The sequence below is a fragment of the Pristis pectinata genome, chromosome 34 (assembly GCF_009764475.1).
Source record: "Pristis pectinata isolate sPriPec2 chromosome 34, sPriPec2.1.pri, whole genome shotgun sequence".
In the NCBI taxonomy this organism is placed as follows: domain Eukaryota; kingdom Metazoa; phylum Chordata; class Chondrichthyes; order Rhinopristiformes; family Pristidae; genus Pristis; species Pristis pectinata.
The window spans coordinates 10,032,979-10,049,448 of NC_067438.1; the positions used below are offsets into that span (position 1 = coordinate 10,032,979).

General features: G+C 47.5%; 1 protein-coding gene across 2 annotated transcripts; it reads right to left on the minus strand.

Annotated features, from left to right (window-relative positions):
* Positions 1-208: 208 nt before the first annotated feature.
* Positions 209-14,874, minus strand: LOC127586053 (carcinoembryonic antigen-related cell adhesion molecule 1-like). 2 transcript variants are annotated; one of them, XM_052043836.1, is made up of 6 exons: positions 14,225-14,874; positions 10,986-11,137; positions 9,266-9,565; positions 5,988-6,251; positions 1,300-1,395; positions 209-872 (listed from the first exon to the last, which is right to left on the minus strand). In XM_052043836.1, exons 1-6 carry the CDS (start codon positions 14,305-14,307, stop codon positions 868-870), a joined length of 900 nt encoding a protein of 299 aa, XP_051899796.1. In that variant the 5' UTR covers positions 14,308-14,874; the 3' UTR covers positions 209-867. The 2 variants fall into 2 exon arrangements, with proteins under 2 accessions (XP_051899796.1, XP_051899797.1); XM_052043837.1 differs by lacking the exon at positions 1,300-1,395.
* Between the last annotated feature and the right edge of the window lie 1,596 nt (positions 14,875-16,470).

Here is a 16,470-nt window from a genome sequence, read left to right on the forward strand (position 1 = left end):
CACTTGTACTGAGGTACAGTGAAAAACTTGTCTCATACCAATAGTACAGGTCAATTCATTACACAGTGCAGTTACATTAAGTTAGTACAGAGTGCATTGATGTAGTACAGGTAAAAACAATAACAGTACAGAGTAAAGTGTCACAGCTACAGAGGAAATGCAGTGCAGGTAGACAATAAGTTGCAAGATCCCAACAAGGTAGATAGTGAGGTCAAGAGTCTATTTCATCATATAAGGGAACCATTCGATAGTCTTATTACAGTGAGGTAGAAGCTGTCCTTCAGTCTGGTGCAATACGGATCCATCTTTTAACTGGGGATAAGTATCTCCTGAGTGCAATGAAATAACTGACTAAATAAATTCTGCCATATCTTGATAAGATAAGATAAGATTTCCATATTAGTCACATGTACATCGAAACACACAGTGAAATCCATCTTTTGCGTAGAGTGTTCTGGGAGCTACACGTCCGGCGCCAACATAGCATGCCCACAACTTCTTAACCCGTACGTCTTTGGAATGTGGGAGGAAACCGGAGCACCCAGAGGAAACCCACGCAGACACTGGGAGAACGTACAAACTCCTTACAGACAGCGGTGGGAATTGAACCCGGGTCTCTAGCACTGTAATGGCATCACGTTAACCACTGCACTACTGTGCCTGCTCTTGTGGTGAAGGTCTTTGTACAGCGTAGCTTGCTGGGGAATTCCAGGAGTTCCTCCCACCAGTGCGGAAGGGATGGTGACCAGGAGCAAAACTGGCACAGCGTAAACTGCAGTGGAATTGAGATGGTCTTGGTGGTCTTCCAATGTACCTGCTGCCCTTGTTCCACTGAGCAGGGGTGGGATATTTATTGAAGCGTCCTGTTCAACCTGTGGGCATGACAACACCAACATTTACAAGTGCTCAGGTTAAAAACGTGAGGCCTTCCTGAGGGAGAGGCAACGTGCTCTGCACTGGTGGCCTGCATTCATACATTGAACAAGATGCCTTGAGCAGTGGAGAGGAGCAAGCCGGATGGAAACAGACATTAGAGAGGTGGCAGTGCTTCTCTCTGACCGACAGACATTCCCCAGTGAATGAGCCATTAAACCAAGGCCCCCATCTGCCCCTGTTGAGTGGATGTGAAGGATTCCACGACGCAGGAGAACAACACAGAAGTTCCTCCTGTCTAATATTTATCCCTCACTAATGTCCAAACCAGATTGTCCCGCGGCCATTTGTGGGATCACACTGTGCACAAATTGACCACACACTCACCACACAAGGACAGAGATTTACCAGGGCACAGATACTCACCGTGCACTAATCGCACATTAAGCACGAGCACCGATGTGCACACTAAGCAAGCAGCTGGATACAATCCGAGTCGAGCTCTGGTACGGGGTTCAGGATCTACAACCGAAGGATTGGTCTTTGGTTAACTCCTGTGAGTTTTACATTCAATGACCGTGATGCAGAGAAGCCTTCCCATCGCACCAGGTTGAAGGAGAGCTGGGCATCGTCCCGTATCCCGTCACAGGAGCTCCGACTACACAGTGGGACACACTCACGTTCTGGGTGTGAAGCTGCACAGTCCCAGTTCACTTCAGGAAGTGAAAAAGACACATTCCCCGATTATTATCTTCCTACTGTGTGTGCACCAGGCTGCACCCAAACTGGCTGCTGTGCTCACATTCAGAAATAATGTAGCGGTGACTGCGGGAACATAGAACAGTACAGGCCCTTCGGCCCACAATGTTGTGCCGACATAGCTAATCCCTTCTACCTACAGAATGCCCATATCCCCCCATTTTCCTCCCATTCATGTGCCCATCCAAGCCCCTCCACCACCCTATCAGGCAACACATTCCAGGCATCCACCACTCTCTGAATAAAAAATGTACCCCTCACGTCTGTTCTGAACCTACCCCTGCTCACCTTAAATGCATGCCCTCTGGTATTAGGTCACTCAATAATGGGAGAAAGATATTGCTTGTCCACCTTATCTATGGCCCTCATAATTTTATACACTTCAAACAGATCACCCCTCAGCCTCCACTGCTCCAAAGAGCCCAAGTTTGTCCAGCCTCTCCTGATAGCACATGCCCTCCAATCCAGGCAGCATCCTAGTAAACCTCCTCTGCACCCTCTCTAAAGCCTCGACATCCTTCCTGTAGTGAGGTGACCGGAATTGTATGCAATACTCTAAATGCAGCCTAACCAGAGTTCTATAGCGATGCATCATAACTTCTTGACTCCTGTACTCTCAAGACCCCAATTAATAAATACAAGCATTCCATAAGCCTTCTTTACCACCCTATCTACCTGTGTAGCCACTTTCAGTGAGCCATGGATTTGCACCCCAAGGTCTCTCTGCTCTTCAACACTGTTAAGAGTCTTGCCTTTTAGAGTGTACTGCCTCTTGACATTAGTCCCACAAAGGTCGAACACCTCACCTTTATCCGGGTTAAAATCCAGCTGCCATTTATCTGCCCACATCTGCAACCACATCACACTGTATCCATCACCAGTCTTCTACACTATTCACAACTCCACCAAACTTGGTATCATCTGCAAACTTACCAACCCACCCATCAACATTCATCTAGGTCATTTATGTACATCACAAACAGCAGAGTTCCCAGCACAGACCCCTGTGGGACACCACTACTCACAGGCCTACAGCCCGAATGAGTCCCTTCAACCACCACCCTCTGTCTTCTGTGGGCAAGCCAGTTCTAGATCCACACAGCCAATTCTCCACTGACCCCATGCATCTGAACTTTCTTGATTAACCGATGATGTGGGACCTTGTCAAATGCCTTGCTGAAGTCCATATAGATGACATCCACAGCTCTACCTTCGTCAATCTCTCTCATCACCTTGTCAAAAAACTCAACCAGGTTAGTAAGATATGACATATCTCGCACAAAGCCATTCTGTCCTTTCCTTATCAAGCCATTGGATTCCAGATGCTCGTATATCCTATCTCTAAGAATTTTCTCCAGTAATTTCCCTCCAACTGATGTGAGACTCAGCAGTCTATAGCTCCCCAGATTTTCCCTTGTTCCTTTCTTAAATAGAGGAACAACATTAGTCACTCACCAGTCCTGCGGGACCTCACTCGTGGTCAAAGAGGACACAAGGATACTGGTCAAGGCCCCAGTAATTTCCTCTCTCGCCTCCTTCAGTAACCTGGGGTATATCCCATTGGGCCCCGGGGACTTATCCACCCTAATACTGTTTAGGAGACCTAACGCAACCTCCTCCTTGACTTCTAAATGCCCTAACATGTTTATGCCCTCAGTTCCAATTTATGTGTCCTGCATGTCCCTTTCCTGGGTAAATACTGAAGAGAAATACTCATTCAGAACCTCACCCACATCCTCTGCATCCAAACATAGATTCCCTTCTTTATCCTTAAGTGGTCCTACCCTTTCCCTCGTTATCCTCTTATTCCTTACGTAGGTAAACAATGCCTTTGGATTCTCCTTAATCCTACTTGCTGTGGACTTTTCATGGCCCCTCCTGGCTTTCCTAATTCCTTTCTTGAGTACATTTCTAGCTTCGTTATCGTCCTCACATGCTCTGTCTGATCCTAACTTCCAAAGCGCTACATACTTGTCCTTTTTCTTGACTAAGTTCATCACTTCTCTGGACATCCAAGGTTCCCTTATTTTGCCATTCGTGTCCTTCCTTCTAACCGGGACGTATCTGTCCTGTCCCCTCTGGATTTGATCCTTAAACACTTTCCACATGTTCAACGTGGACTTGCCAGCAAAAAGGTGTCCCCAGTTTACTCTACCTAGTTCCTGCCTTAAGCCTTCATAATTAGCCCTGCTCCAATTAAAACTCTTCTGCTATTCCCATATCTATCCTTATCTAAAGCCATCCTGAAAGTTAATGAGCTGTGGTCAATGTTCCCCAATTGCTCAACCACTGACAGGTGTCACCTGGCCAGGCTCATTACCCAACACCAGGTCCAGAATAGCCTCTCCCCTTGTTGAACTGTCAACATATTGATTTAAGAATCCCTCCTGGATTCAGCTAACAAATTCTGCCCCATCTAACCCCCCTTGCTCTAAAAAGGTTCCAATCTATATTCAGGAAGTTGAAGTCTCCCATGACCACAACCCTGTAATTTTTACAAATTTCCCTAATCTGTTTGCATATCCGTTCCTCAATGTTCCGGTGGCTATTGGGAGGTCTATAGTACACCCCCAAGAAAGTGATTGTACCCTTCCTATTCCTGTGTTCTACCCATATAGACTCTGTGTCCGAGCCCTCCATTATGTCTCCCCGGAGTGCAGCTGACATATTATCTCTAATTAGCATTGCAACTCCTCCCCCTCTTTTACCCCCCTCTCTATTCTTCTTAAAACTTCAAAACCCTGGTACATCGATCACCCATTCCTGTCCCTCCCTCAACCAAGTCTCTGTAATGGCCACAACATCACAGTTCCATGTACTGATCCGTGCTCTAAGTTCATCACTCTTGCCTGTAATACTCCCAGCACTGAAGTACAAACACTTCAAACCATTCGTCTCATCACATCTGTTATCAGGAATCTGCCACATACTACATTCCCTGACATCGGCCCTCCTGCCCGTTCCCTCACTTACTGACCTGTTGTTCTGGTTCCCATCCCCCTGCGAAGCAAGTTTAAACCTTCCCCAGTAGCATTAGCAAACCTCCCTGCCAGGATATTGGTTCCCCTCCAGTTCAGGTGCAACCCATCCCTCTTGTACAGGTCACCCCTTCCCCAGAAAAGGTTCCAATGATCCAAGAACTTGCAAGTTGAGATGTTGAGGATATCCTGAGGATATGAAAAGCACTCACTTGGGAGTTGAGAGGTTGGACAAACTTGAATTATTTTCTCTGGAGTGGCGGAGACTGAGGGGTGACTGAATAGTGATTTGTAAAATTATGAGAGGCACAGATAGGGTAGACGGTCAGTCTTTCTCCCCTGGGAGAAATAATAAATACTAGAGAATGTAACTTTAAGGTGAGGGGGGAAAGTTTAAAAGAGATGTGCGGAGTAATTTGTTTACACAGAGAGTGGTGGGTGTCTGGAACCGGCTGCTAGGGGTGGTGGTGGAGGCAGACACGATAGAGGTGTTTAAGCAACATTTAGACAGGCACATGAATATGCAGGGAATGGGGGGTATGCACCATGTGCAGACAGATAGGTTCAAACTAATTTGGCATCATAGTCAGCAAAGACATAGCGGGACAAAGGGCCTGTTCTTGTGTTGTACTGTTCTATGTTGTATGCTTTCTGTCTGAGGCTCTATCAATTGAGCAGGAAACCAGGAAAACAAGGATCTCCAAATCAAAACCCACTGATGAAATAGTGAAGCAGTTACACTGACTCCACTCTCTGCCAAGGTTTTGAAACACATTGAGAGGTCAAACAGAACATTATATCCCAGGGATCACAATCTGTTTCACAGACCATAGATCGAATGCAGAACCTTGGGCTGAACACAATCAGAGTGTAAGCAACAGTTCCGGTCTCCATATTACTTCATATCGACAACCAGCCACTGCAGATGATGGCTAAAAAGGATTTTCAGGAATGGACAGAGAGATCCCAACTGTCAGCAACAACTGAATAGACCCAGGTCCTTTCTCCAGCAAAGGGAAGACCAAGTGTGGGTTTTGAGTGAAAGTGGATTATAAAAAGGCTAAACGTACAGGAGATACTTCCCCTCGCAGAAAAACCAGAATGAGAGAGCATAAATATAAAATAGTCATCCATGATTCAATGGGGACTTAAGGGGAAACGTATCGACCTGGAGAGTGGTTGGAGTGTGGAGTGGTTTGGGCAAACAGTGTAGCATTTTTTTAGGGGAAGTTAAACACAGGAGGGAGAAAGGAGTAGAACCTTCTGCTGATTACGTTAGATCACAAGAGTGGAAGGAGGCTCTGGTGTAGCATTAATGTCAACATGGCTCTTATTCAATAGACACGATGCAACTTCATGCAACCCTGACAGACTTACTCTTGATGACCAGCTGGTAGCTGCTGATATTCCAACTGACTTGGTTTTCCATTGTGCAGGTGTAACATCCAGAGTCTGATTCCTGTGTGTTCCAAATGGTTAAAGTTTTGTTCCCATCAGACAGGGACTGCCGTTGGTCCACTGGGAGCACAACCTCTTCTCTGGTCCACAGAATGGAAGTGGGTATCCCTCTCTGCACCGTGCAGCTCAGCACAGTCCTGTTGCCCTCAGAGGTGTCGTTAATGGATGGTGTGGAGAGAGGATCTGGAGGAAGACAAGAGGGATTTTCAGTGAATGAACGAATATGTCAACTTGCATCAGTGGAGTGCCTTTTGTGACCTCTGGAGATTCCAAAGAGCTTCCAAGTTTATTAAATACAATAAGAAATGCAGCCACAAACAGCAATGAGACAATAACCAGAAAATCTGGTTTTGCTGTCTGTTGAGGGTGGAACATTTTGCAGGAGAGAGCTCCACAGCCCTTGTTCAGTATTGTGTCCTGGGATTTCTTGCATCAACTCTGGAGCAATTGGGAATTCAGTTCAACATTTAGACTAAACAAGTTGCTGCTGGAATCTCAGCAAAGGAATACGTAGTTGTGATATTGGATGGGCTGGGAATTGATGGAGGAGTTTCTGGAAAACCTCGTTGTACTTCAAGTGGATCAACCGCTTGGTGGGACAAGGGCGGAAATCGCAGAGGCTCAGGCCATAATGGTACAAATTTCAAGAGACTTGGGTTGGTCCCTGAGGACTGGAAAATTGCAAATGCTGCATCAAAAGAGGCTATGGAGATAAAACCAGTAATTACAGATCAGTCAAGGTACCTGAGCTGTAGGCAGTTTCTGAAAAAAATAATCAGCAATAAAGTTAGCAGTCACTTGCAGAAGTGTGATTAGTTAGCAAAGGTTGTTAAATACAAATAGTGGCCAACTGATTTGAGAGATTTTTATTGCAGAAGTAACAGAGGGTTATTGTTTGTTATGAGACTAAAGGAGGCTATTCATCCCTACAGTTCCCTGCTGGCTCCTCTCGCTGCCTTGGTGAAGCAGCCAGTATTATCAAAGACCCCACCCCCCTGGGTCATTCTCTCTCCTCTCCTTTTCCGTCAGGTTCCATCACCCACGCACCATGGCTACAACGTGAACTATCTGGAGTCAATGCAACAACTCACCAAGGCTTCTATCGGAGAACCCCCCCCCCCCCCCCACCCCAAATCTGTGATACTAATACAGCAAAGTCAACAGGCAAATAGGAATGTTACCAGCTGAGAGGTTTCATGTTTGAAAAGTGGGTCAGCATTCAGTGCTGTGAACCTAATGTGACAGGTTCAAATAAGATAACACAATCTCTCACCATGAGCAGTTACTGTTCACACTGTTTGAATGTCAGAATTAGCAGATGTTTAACTCAGCACCACTGTGATAACTGAAGAATGACCATGAACCTAAAGTATGCTGTTGAAATATGCAGGCTATGAAAGAAAGTTTATGTTAGGCAGAGACAAATCAGGTCTACATCCGCCCTCAGAGCAGTCCAATCAACGCCACGTCCCCACCCATGTCCCTGTAACCTATTCTCTCAGGTTTCTCCTACCACACACCTACTCCTGGGATAATTTACAGTGGCCAGTTAGCCTACCAACCAGCACATCTTTGCGATGTGGGAGGAAACTGGAGCACCCTGGGGAAACCTCTGCCGTCACAGGGAGAACGTGCGAACTTCACACAGGCAGCACCCAGAGGTCAGATTGAAGCCAGGTTGCAGGAGCCACAAGACACCAGCGGTACCTCCTCCACCACTGTGCACCCACTCTCTGTGACAGCACTTTCAAGAACACAAGCAAACGTTTACAGAAACTTTAAAATCTCATTACAGGGACTGATACATCGTTGTCAGGCAAGAGTGTTAAGGTTTCCACAACCAAACCAGGTACATTGATTTAAAATGGAAATTACCATGAGCAGACTGAGTGGCAGAAAAATCTGAATTGTTCAGCGCTGTTCCTATATTTCTATATTCTTCCACAAAACTTGGTTTTAATCCATGTTTTACAATGAACTGGGTTTCCTCCAGGTGCTCTGGTTTCCTCCCAGATTCCAAAGATGTACAGGTTAGGAGCTGTGGGCATATCATGTTGGTGAAGGAGGAGTGGCAACACTTGCGGGCTGCCCCCAGCACATTCTTAACAACACAAAAAGATGTATTTCACTGTGTGCTTGGATGTACATGTGACTAATAAATAAATATATTATCTTATCTTATAAGTGTTTATGGTCTGACTGCTCAGAGCCTGCTAGTCCAGGTGTGTTTTATGTTCCACCTGGATATACAACAATTCTGTTCACTTTGAGGTCTGAAATAGTATAATGAGTAGAATTTGTAACTAGCTTAATGAAGCCTTACTGAGCAGAGTTAGTAATTGGCTTAAAGAAACCTCATTTGGCTTAATGAAGCCCAAGCTTTTTGTCATCTAATCATGGCTGCCCACAGTGAACATGGAATGGATAAATAGTGGGGACCGTACCTAAAGATAAAACCCTGAGAGTAAAGAGTAATATAATGACCTGTTCAAAACGAAAACCTCACGCCAGTTTTCTACCCAGAAGCAGAGAAGGGCAAACAAATATCGCAGTCTGGTGTGAGAAAAGGCAGCACAACTGAGAGCGGAGAGCTTGTCCTGACCCAATGGGAGTGAGTGGTGGGGAGAAGGCAAGGCTCACCCACACATAGTTGGGATTTCCTATCGCCTACAACATTGCTTCATTGGTCCGTCATCAGGGACCCCCACCATCCGGGCCATGCCCTTTTCTCGATGTTGCCATCAGGCAGGAGGTACAGGAGCCTGAAGACCCCACACCTCAAGGTTCAACAACAGCATCTTCCCCACTGCCGTCAGGGTCTTGAAACAACCTGAAAAACCCTAAGACAACCTCGGACTAAATACCTTTTTTCTCTCTCTCAACCTCCACCAGTGTAATTATGGTTACTTTTGTCCTGTAAGTTATGTATAATTCATGTTAATGTAAATTTTAGTTAATTTATGTTTGCAATGTACTGTATTGCTGTTGCAAAAAGCTAATTTTCATGAATCTATCCCCTGGGTATGTGTGCTGATGACAATAAACTTGAACCTGAACTTGGACAGGTCATGAACATAACCACTGAGCTTCCAAGGCAGTGAATACATGACAAAACCATGCCCAGAAAGCAGTGCCACAGCACATTGTCACCACGATACTCTTCTACTTAAGTCTTTACAAACCCTTTGGGTACTTACCAAAGACTTCAAGAGTTAGAATTCTGGTCCTCCATGGGTCTAAGTCTACTGTCATTTTGTATTGTCCACTGTCTGTTTTGTCCACAGCTTGTAATAGAAAGGATCCATCAGGTATGTTAACTTCAATTCGATTCTTGTACTTCTCAAATATGACATACCTTCCTCCAACCACATCAGTGATGGGAAGAGTCCTGCTCGGAGTTGAGAACTCCCAGTTCAAATTTTCGAATTCCTTATCTGTTCCGGGGAATTGAACCGAGGAACCTGTAGCAGCCACCTTGTTGTGACTCGCCCCCTGAGCTAAAAAGAAAGGAATTCAAACTGAGTCAAGGCTCAGACATAATCATTAACAAACAGAAGCAGACATGCAGAGTTTACCTTTTCACCTTGGCAACTACGGGCTTCACTATTTAAGGGGTGCCTGAGTGTCTTCAATAAACCTCTTTATTGTCAGTCGATATGGACTCAAGTGAGTCAACATTACATTTGTAAAACATCAGGCACCACCAGACACACAACTGACTCGTGTTAGATATCGAACAGGAACCCACCATCCAACAGTTGAGGAAGACAAAACAAATGAAGAGTATGTGAAAGGAATGTAATCTATGGAGCAAAAAAAATCTGCTGGAGGAACTCAGCGGGTCAGGCAGCATCTGTGGAGGGAAATGGACAGTCGAGATTTTGGGTCGAGACCCTTCATCTGGACTGGAAGAGTAGAGGGGTGACGGCTGGTATAAAGGGGTGGAGGGGAGGGGTGGGGGAAGAGCTGGCAGGTGATGGGTGGATTCGGGGTGAGGAGGGGGTGACGGGCAGGCGGAGGAGGGAGAATGGAAATAGGGGCAGAGGCTGGGAGGTGATGGGTGGAGGCTGCGGATGATGGAATCCGATTGGAGCCTGGAACCGAAATGAGGGAGGTGGGGAGGGCAGATGTGAACGGTGGGGGGGAGGGGACAGTGGGAGGAGCTTGTGGGCGGAGGAGGAAATGGGTCGATCAGGAGGGGAGAGATGCACAGATGAGCCGTTTACCTGAAATTGTAGAATTCAGTGCTTATGCCATCAGGTCGTAGACGACCCAGGCGGGATATGAGGTCCTGTTTGTGTTTTCCCTCACCCTGGCAGTGGAGGGGGCCGAGGACAGACAGGTCGGTGTGGGAATGGGGAGGGGAATTAAACTGGCTGGCAACCGGCAGCTCAAGAAGGCCATGGCGGACGGAGCACAGGTGCTCGGCGAAGCAGTCGCCTGGCCTGTGCCTGGTCTCACCGGCCTAGAGATTATATCAGGAGCAACAAATGCAATAGGCAAGGTTGGTGGAGATCGATGTGAATCTCTGCCTCACTCAGAGTGGCTGTTGAGGGCCCTGGATATTGGCTGTGTGCAGATCAACTCCTGACGGAGAAGGTTGGACAGCACTGACAGACTATCTGAACATAATGGTGCAATGTGAGGGTTTGACAGCTCCCAGCCAGGTCTCATGGAGTGACACATTTCAAAACTTGACCAACTGCGGCTGTGCTCCCCCACTCTGTGTCACCCCGTCCCACACTCCTGCCTCCTCACCCTCCACGTTTACAATTTTCAGATGTACACAATTTGTAAGAACGTTCAACAGATAATTACATTTCGACCAATACGTTCTCATTTTTCTTCCCACTGAATCAGCTCTTGGGCCAGATTGCAGACACCGTCGGCTTACAGAGACATCAGAAATAGTTTTACCTGGAACCCACTGGCTGAGAAGCTGCCAGAGGCAGAGCAGAGAGCAGTCAACTGTCTTCATCTGCGCAGAGGCGTTGGCACTGGAAGCTCTTTCAAATAATAGAGCGGGGAGGAGGAGGTAGCAGTGGGAAGCGAGGTTCCACACGAGAGCTCTGCACCATGGAGGGAGAGAGGGAGAAGGAGGGAGAGAGGGAGAAAGAGAAAGGGACGTAAACACATGAGAATAAACCAGAGGTCACAATTCCAAAAGTGGTACCAGAGGGATCTGGGGGTATATAAGATTTCTTTATTAGTCACATGTACATTGAAACACACAGTGAAATGCATCTTTGCGTAGAGTGTTCTGGGGCAGCCCACAAGTGTCGCCACACTTCCGGCGCCAACATAGCATGCCCACAACTTCCTAACCCGTATGTTTTTGGAATGTGGGAGGAAACCGGAGCACCCGGAGAACATACAAACTCCTTACAGACAGCGGCTGGAATTGAACCCGGGACACTGGCGCTGTAAAGCGTTACGCTAACTGCTACACTACCGTGCCTGCCCTAAAGTGTTCTGGGGGCAGCCCGCAAGTGTCGCCACGGTTCTGGATGTTGCAAGTGGCAGGGCAGGTTGAGGCAGTGGTTAAGAGAGCATCCTGGGCTTTATAAATGGAGGCATGGAGTACAGGGACACGGAAGTGTTGGTGAACCTTTATAAACACCGCTTAGATTAAATACTTTGGAATGGAATAAGAGAGTGTGAAGAGTCAGGCAGCTACAGGAATCCAAGAGTGTGTACTTCAGCAGACTGGGTCCCTGCACTTGTCCAGTCTTGCAAACCCTGTGACCGAGTGTGGGGACCACGAAGGAGACAAGCAAGCTGACTGCAGGGCACTGTGGTCCAGGAGGTTGATCCATTGGGAGGGGTTAGATGGGATGTGCTTGTTGTTGGGGACAGTGTACTCAGGGCAGCAGGCTTCATCCTCGGCAGCCAGGAGAAAGAGACCTGAGCAAGGTGCCAGGGGCAGGAATAGCCCCTCCAGACGGGGAGACATGGGTGTCATTATACACCTGTCACTGAAAGCAAATAGTTAAGCAGGAAAATGGTATGTTGACACAAGAGATTCTGCAGATGCTGGAATCTGGAGCAACACACACAAAATGCTGGAGGAACTCAGCAGGACAGGCAGCATCCATGGAGAGAAATGAACAGTCAACATCTTGGGCTGAGACCCTTCATCAGGACTGGAAAGGAAGAGGGCAGAAGCCAGAATAAGAAGGTGAGGGGAGGGGGAGGAGCACACACAGGCAAGGGATAGGCGAGTTCAGGTGATAGGTGAGTCCAAGTGAGAGGGGGAAGGTAGATGGGCAGGGGAGATCTCTCCCCTCTCTCTCTTTAAACCTATGCCCTCTAGTTCTTAACTCTCCAACCCTGAGCGAAAGACTGTGCATCAGTGAGACCCGACGTAGACTGGGCGACTGCTTCGTTGAGCACCTTCGCTCTGTCCGCCACAACAGCCAGGACCTCCCAGTGGCCGCCCACTTCAATTCCACATCCCACTCCCACACTGACATGTCTGTCCACGGCCTCCTCTACTGCCACATTGAGGCCAGAAGCAGGTCAGAAGAAAAACACCTCATATTCTACCTTGGGAGTCTCCAACCTGATGGCCTCAACATCGATTTCTCTAACTTCTAGTAAACCCAGGGATGGATGGGACTAAGTGAATGTGTGTGATAAGGTGAGGCCGGCGTTGTCATGGGGATAATCTGCAGAGGTAGGTTGATGGGAGCAGCTACAAAGAACGAATGTAAGCAAGGGAGTATAATAATACTCTCAAGCTATGCAAAGGCAGAAGTACCAAAGGTACAGAGGGTGAGGCCATGTGCCAGGAACAGGAGAATTTTGAAGTTGAGATTTTTCAGGACAAGGACAGTCAACCACGGTCACTGGGAACAGGGGTGGTGGGAGAACAGGAATTGGGCAGGCATGGTAGTGTAGCGGTTAGCGCGACGCTATTACAGCGCCAGCGATCAGGGTTCGATTCCCGTTGCGGCCTGTAAGGAGTTTGTACGTTCTCCCCGTGTCTGCGTGGGTTTCCGCCGGGTGCTCCGGTTTCCTCCCACATTCTAAAGATGTACGGGTAGGTTAATTTGGGAGTTTAAAATGGGCGGCGCGGACTCATCGGGCCGGAAGGGCCTGTTACCACGTTGTAAATAAAATCTAAAAAAAAATCTAAAAATTGGTGCCGGACACAACGGAGAACACATGCTGGATCCAGAGCAAAAACACACTGCTGGAGGAACTCAGCAGGTCCAACGGCATCTGTGGAGGGAAGGGAATGGACGACGTTCGGGGTCGAGATCCTGCATCAGGACTGAAACTGAGGTCAAATGGAGACACAAGAGAGGACCGATGCTGGAAATCTGGAGCAAAACACAAAGGTGTTGCTCCGGATTGCCTGATGCAAGTTAGTCCAACATCTGCTCCAAAAATGAGAAACAGAAACACAGGAAGCCAGTCAGATCATTGGCCTGACAACATGATTTGTGGAGCAACTGTTCAGCAGAGCGTTAAACTTGCTCATCGCTGCATTTACAGGATGAAATTCGTTTCCGTTCGCTTTTGTTAAATCTGCGTTATTTCTTGTAAACCATGAAATACGTTTCCAAAATTCCGTTATGGTTTCGACCTCCCAAACAACAAAGGATATATAGATATATATGTATCTCCTCCTCTCGAAAAAAGTTTGATGGCCACATTCTCTGCCGCCGGGACTCAGGGATTAGCTGACCAGCTGAAACGCGGCTCAGGGGCAGCTGTATAACGGTGCCGACTGCACGGGTCTCCACTGGGCTCGGGGCGGTGGGGTGGGGTGGGCCGGCGCTCAGTCGGCCGGTGATCGCCAGCCCTGTCGGTTCAGGCGCCCCCGGGCGTCGGCTGGAAGAACCAGAGCCCTCGGAGACAGCTGGCTCGGCAAATTCACCCGTCATGGGCTGTCCGTCGGCTCCGCCCTGCCCGGTTGTCACTTCAATCCACATCAGGCTTCGATTCCATTTCGAAGTCTTTTCCCCAGCAAGTTAATTCCATCCACAAAGGAGCCGCGCCCTGGCTGATGGTGAAGCCCGGGGCGAGAAACGACTGCTTCAATGCACCCAGGACTCAGGGAGTTTTTCACTACTCTTCCAACTGAAACAGCCCACGGACCCGGGACACTGCCGGCTCCAACTGAAGGGAATTAAGAGAAACAATTTTACCTGAAATCTAATCGACGAGAAGCTGCAAAAGGGAGAAAGAGAGAGAGGGGAGATGGATGGTGATCTACGCTGGAGAACGTCATGGGATGAAATAAGTTCCGGCAGGACGTCGATTCCTGGTTGGAAATCGCAGGAACATTACTCAAAGCAGCTCCCGGGGGATCAGGACCTGACCGCAGCTCGGTGCAGCTGCATAATTTATGCACATTGTGGGCTTACTGGGGTGGAGTTACTGACGTGGCTTTAAACTTCATATCTGGAAGATTACATCCATTCGAGCGGCTCAGTTTAAAGGCACAATTCAGTACTTTGCCGAGGTCAGTGCTGACTTGTGCTCTGGCCCGTTGGTGCATCTCAACAATCATTGGTGGGGGAGCTACGGGTAACCGGTTTGGTCAGGAATATAAATAAAAGAACCTGCAGATTGTGGAAATGTGAAACAAAACGCGGGAAACTCTTCAATTCTTCAATGTTTGGTAACAGTCGTTTTGACAGGATCAGAACAGGCCAGTTATACCTGTCACCATTTTGGTTTAATACCAAAAATCGAGCTACTGGAGGAACTGAGCGGGTCAGGCAGCGTCTGTGGAGGGAAATGGACGGTCGACACTTCAGGTCGAGACCCTTCCTCTGAACTGAAGGAGGGGAGGTAGCCGGTACAAACAGGTGAGGGGAAGGGGTGGGGCTAGAGCTGCGAGCGATAGGTAGATCCAGGTGAGGAAGGGCTGCTTGGCAGAAGGAGTCAGGTGTTGAAGGGTGAAGATAGAGACCGGGCAAGGACATGATGAGTGGAGACAACAAAGGGCTGCAGATTATGGAATAGAACATAGAACATTACAGCACAGTACAGGCCCTTCGGCCCACAATGTTGTGCCATTTTATCCTAAAATCTATCTAACCCTTCCCTCCCACACAGCCCTCCATTTCTCTATAATTCATGTGTCTGTCTAAAAGTCTCTTAAGTGTGCCTAATGTATCTGGCCCCACAACCTCTGCCAGCAGTGCGTTCCACACACCCACCACTCTCTAAGTAAAAAACTTACCCCTGACATCCCCCTTATATCTTCCTCCAATCACCTTAAAATTATGCCCTCGAGTTTGTTAGCCATTGTTGCCCTGGGAAAAAGTCTCTGACTGTCCACTCGATCTATGCCTCTGATCATCTTGTACACCTCTATCAAGTCTCATCCTCCTTCTCTCCAAAGAGAAAAGCCCGAGCTCACTCAACCTATCCTCATAAGACATGCTCTCCAATCCAGGCAGCATCCTGGTAAATCTCCTCTGCACGCTCTCTAAACCTGCCACATCCTTCCAATAATGAGGCAACCAGAACTGAACACAATACTCCAAGTGTGGTCTAACTACAGTCCTATGGAGCTGCAATCTGATAAGGAAGGAAGGGAAAGAGTGGGCAGGTAAGGGAGGGGTGATATGCAGGTGGGAACCGGGTGGTGGGGGAGAAGGGGAAAGAAACTGGGTAATGGAGGGCTGGCTGTGGGGTCGATAAAAGTCAAGATGTTTGTCAGTTGTGGGTGCAGTCTTGTAGCAATACCCAGAGAAAAATTCTGACTGTACCTCTTGAAAGCCATGCAAGGCACTGTGCAGTGAAAGAGTATCTCTGAAGTTGATTTTAAAAATGCAGCTTTCCATCGTGCTTTAAGAGAACCAAACTTCTGGAAGGTTCTGAATACAGATTGTGGATTGTGAGAAACAGAAGAGCTTCATGGCAGCATGGAGTGAACCAGTCTGGGTATTTAGCAGTCCAGCTGTCACAAATTATGTTAAAATAAACATGTTATGTTTGAATTTAGAGCTTACAGACGTATTTTACTACAGGTGTTGTTCGTTTGCATGTAACATCGATTTGATGTTCTTCCAAAGAAGGAAGTTTAAAACCTTTCATTCCTTCACTTAAATTGTGAACACTTAAATAGCATCAAGTACGAAAGAGGAAGGATTAAAGTACTCTCAATATCAGCAAAACAAAAGAGCTGGTCACTGACTTCAGGAAGCAGGGCAGAGAACACGCCACTGTCTGTATCAACAGTGCTGAGGTGGAGATGTTCCTTGGTGGAAACATCACCAGTAGTTTGTCCTGGTCCAACCACGTAGACACTTTGGCCAGGAAAGCTAACCTTCACCTCTACTTCCTCAGAAGTCTAAAGAAAGTCAGTATGTTCCCACTGACCCTCACCAATTTTTATAGATGCAACGTCAAAAGCCTCCTATCCAGACATCACATCTTG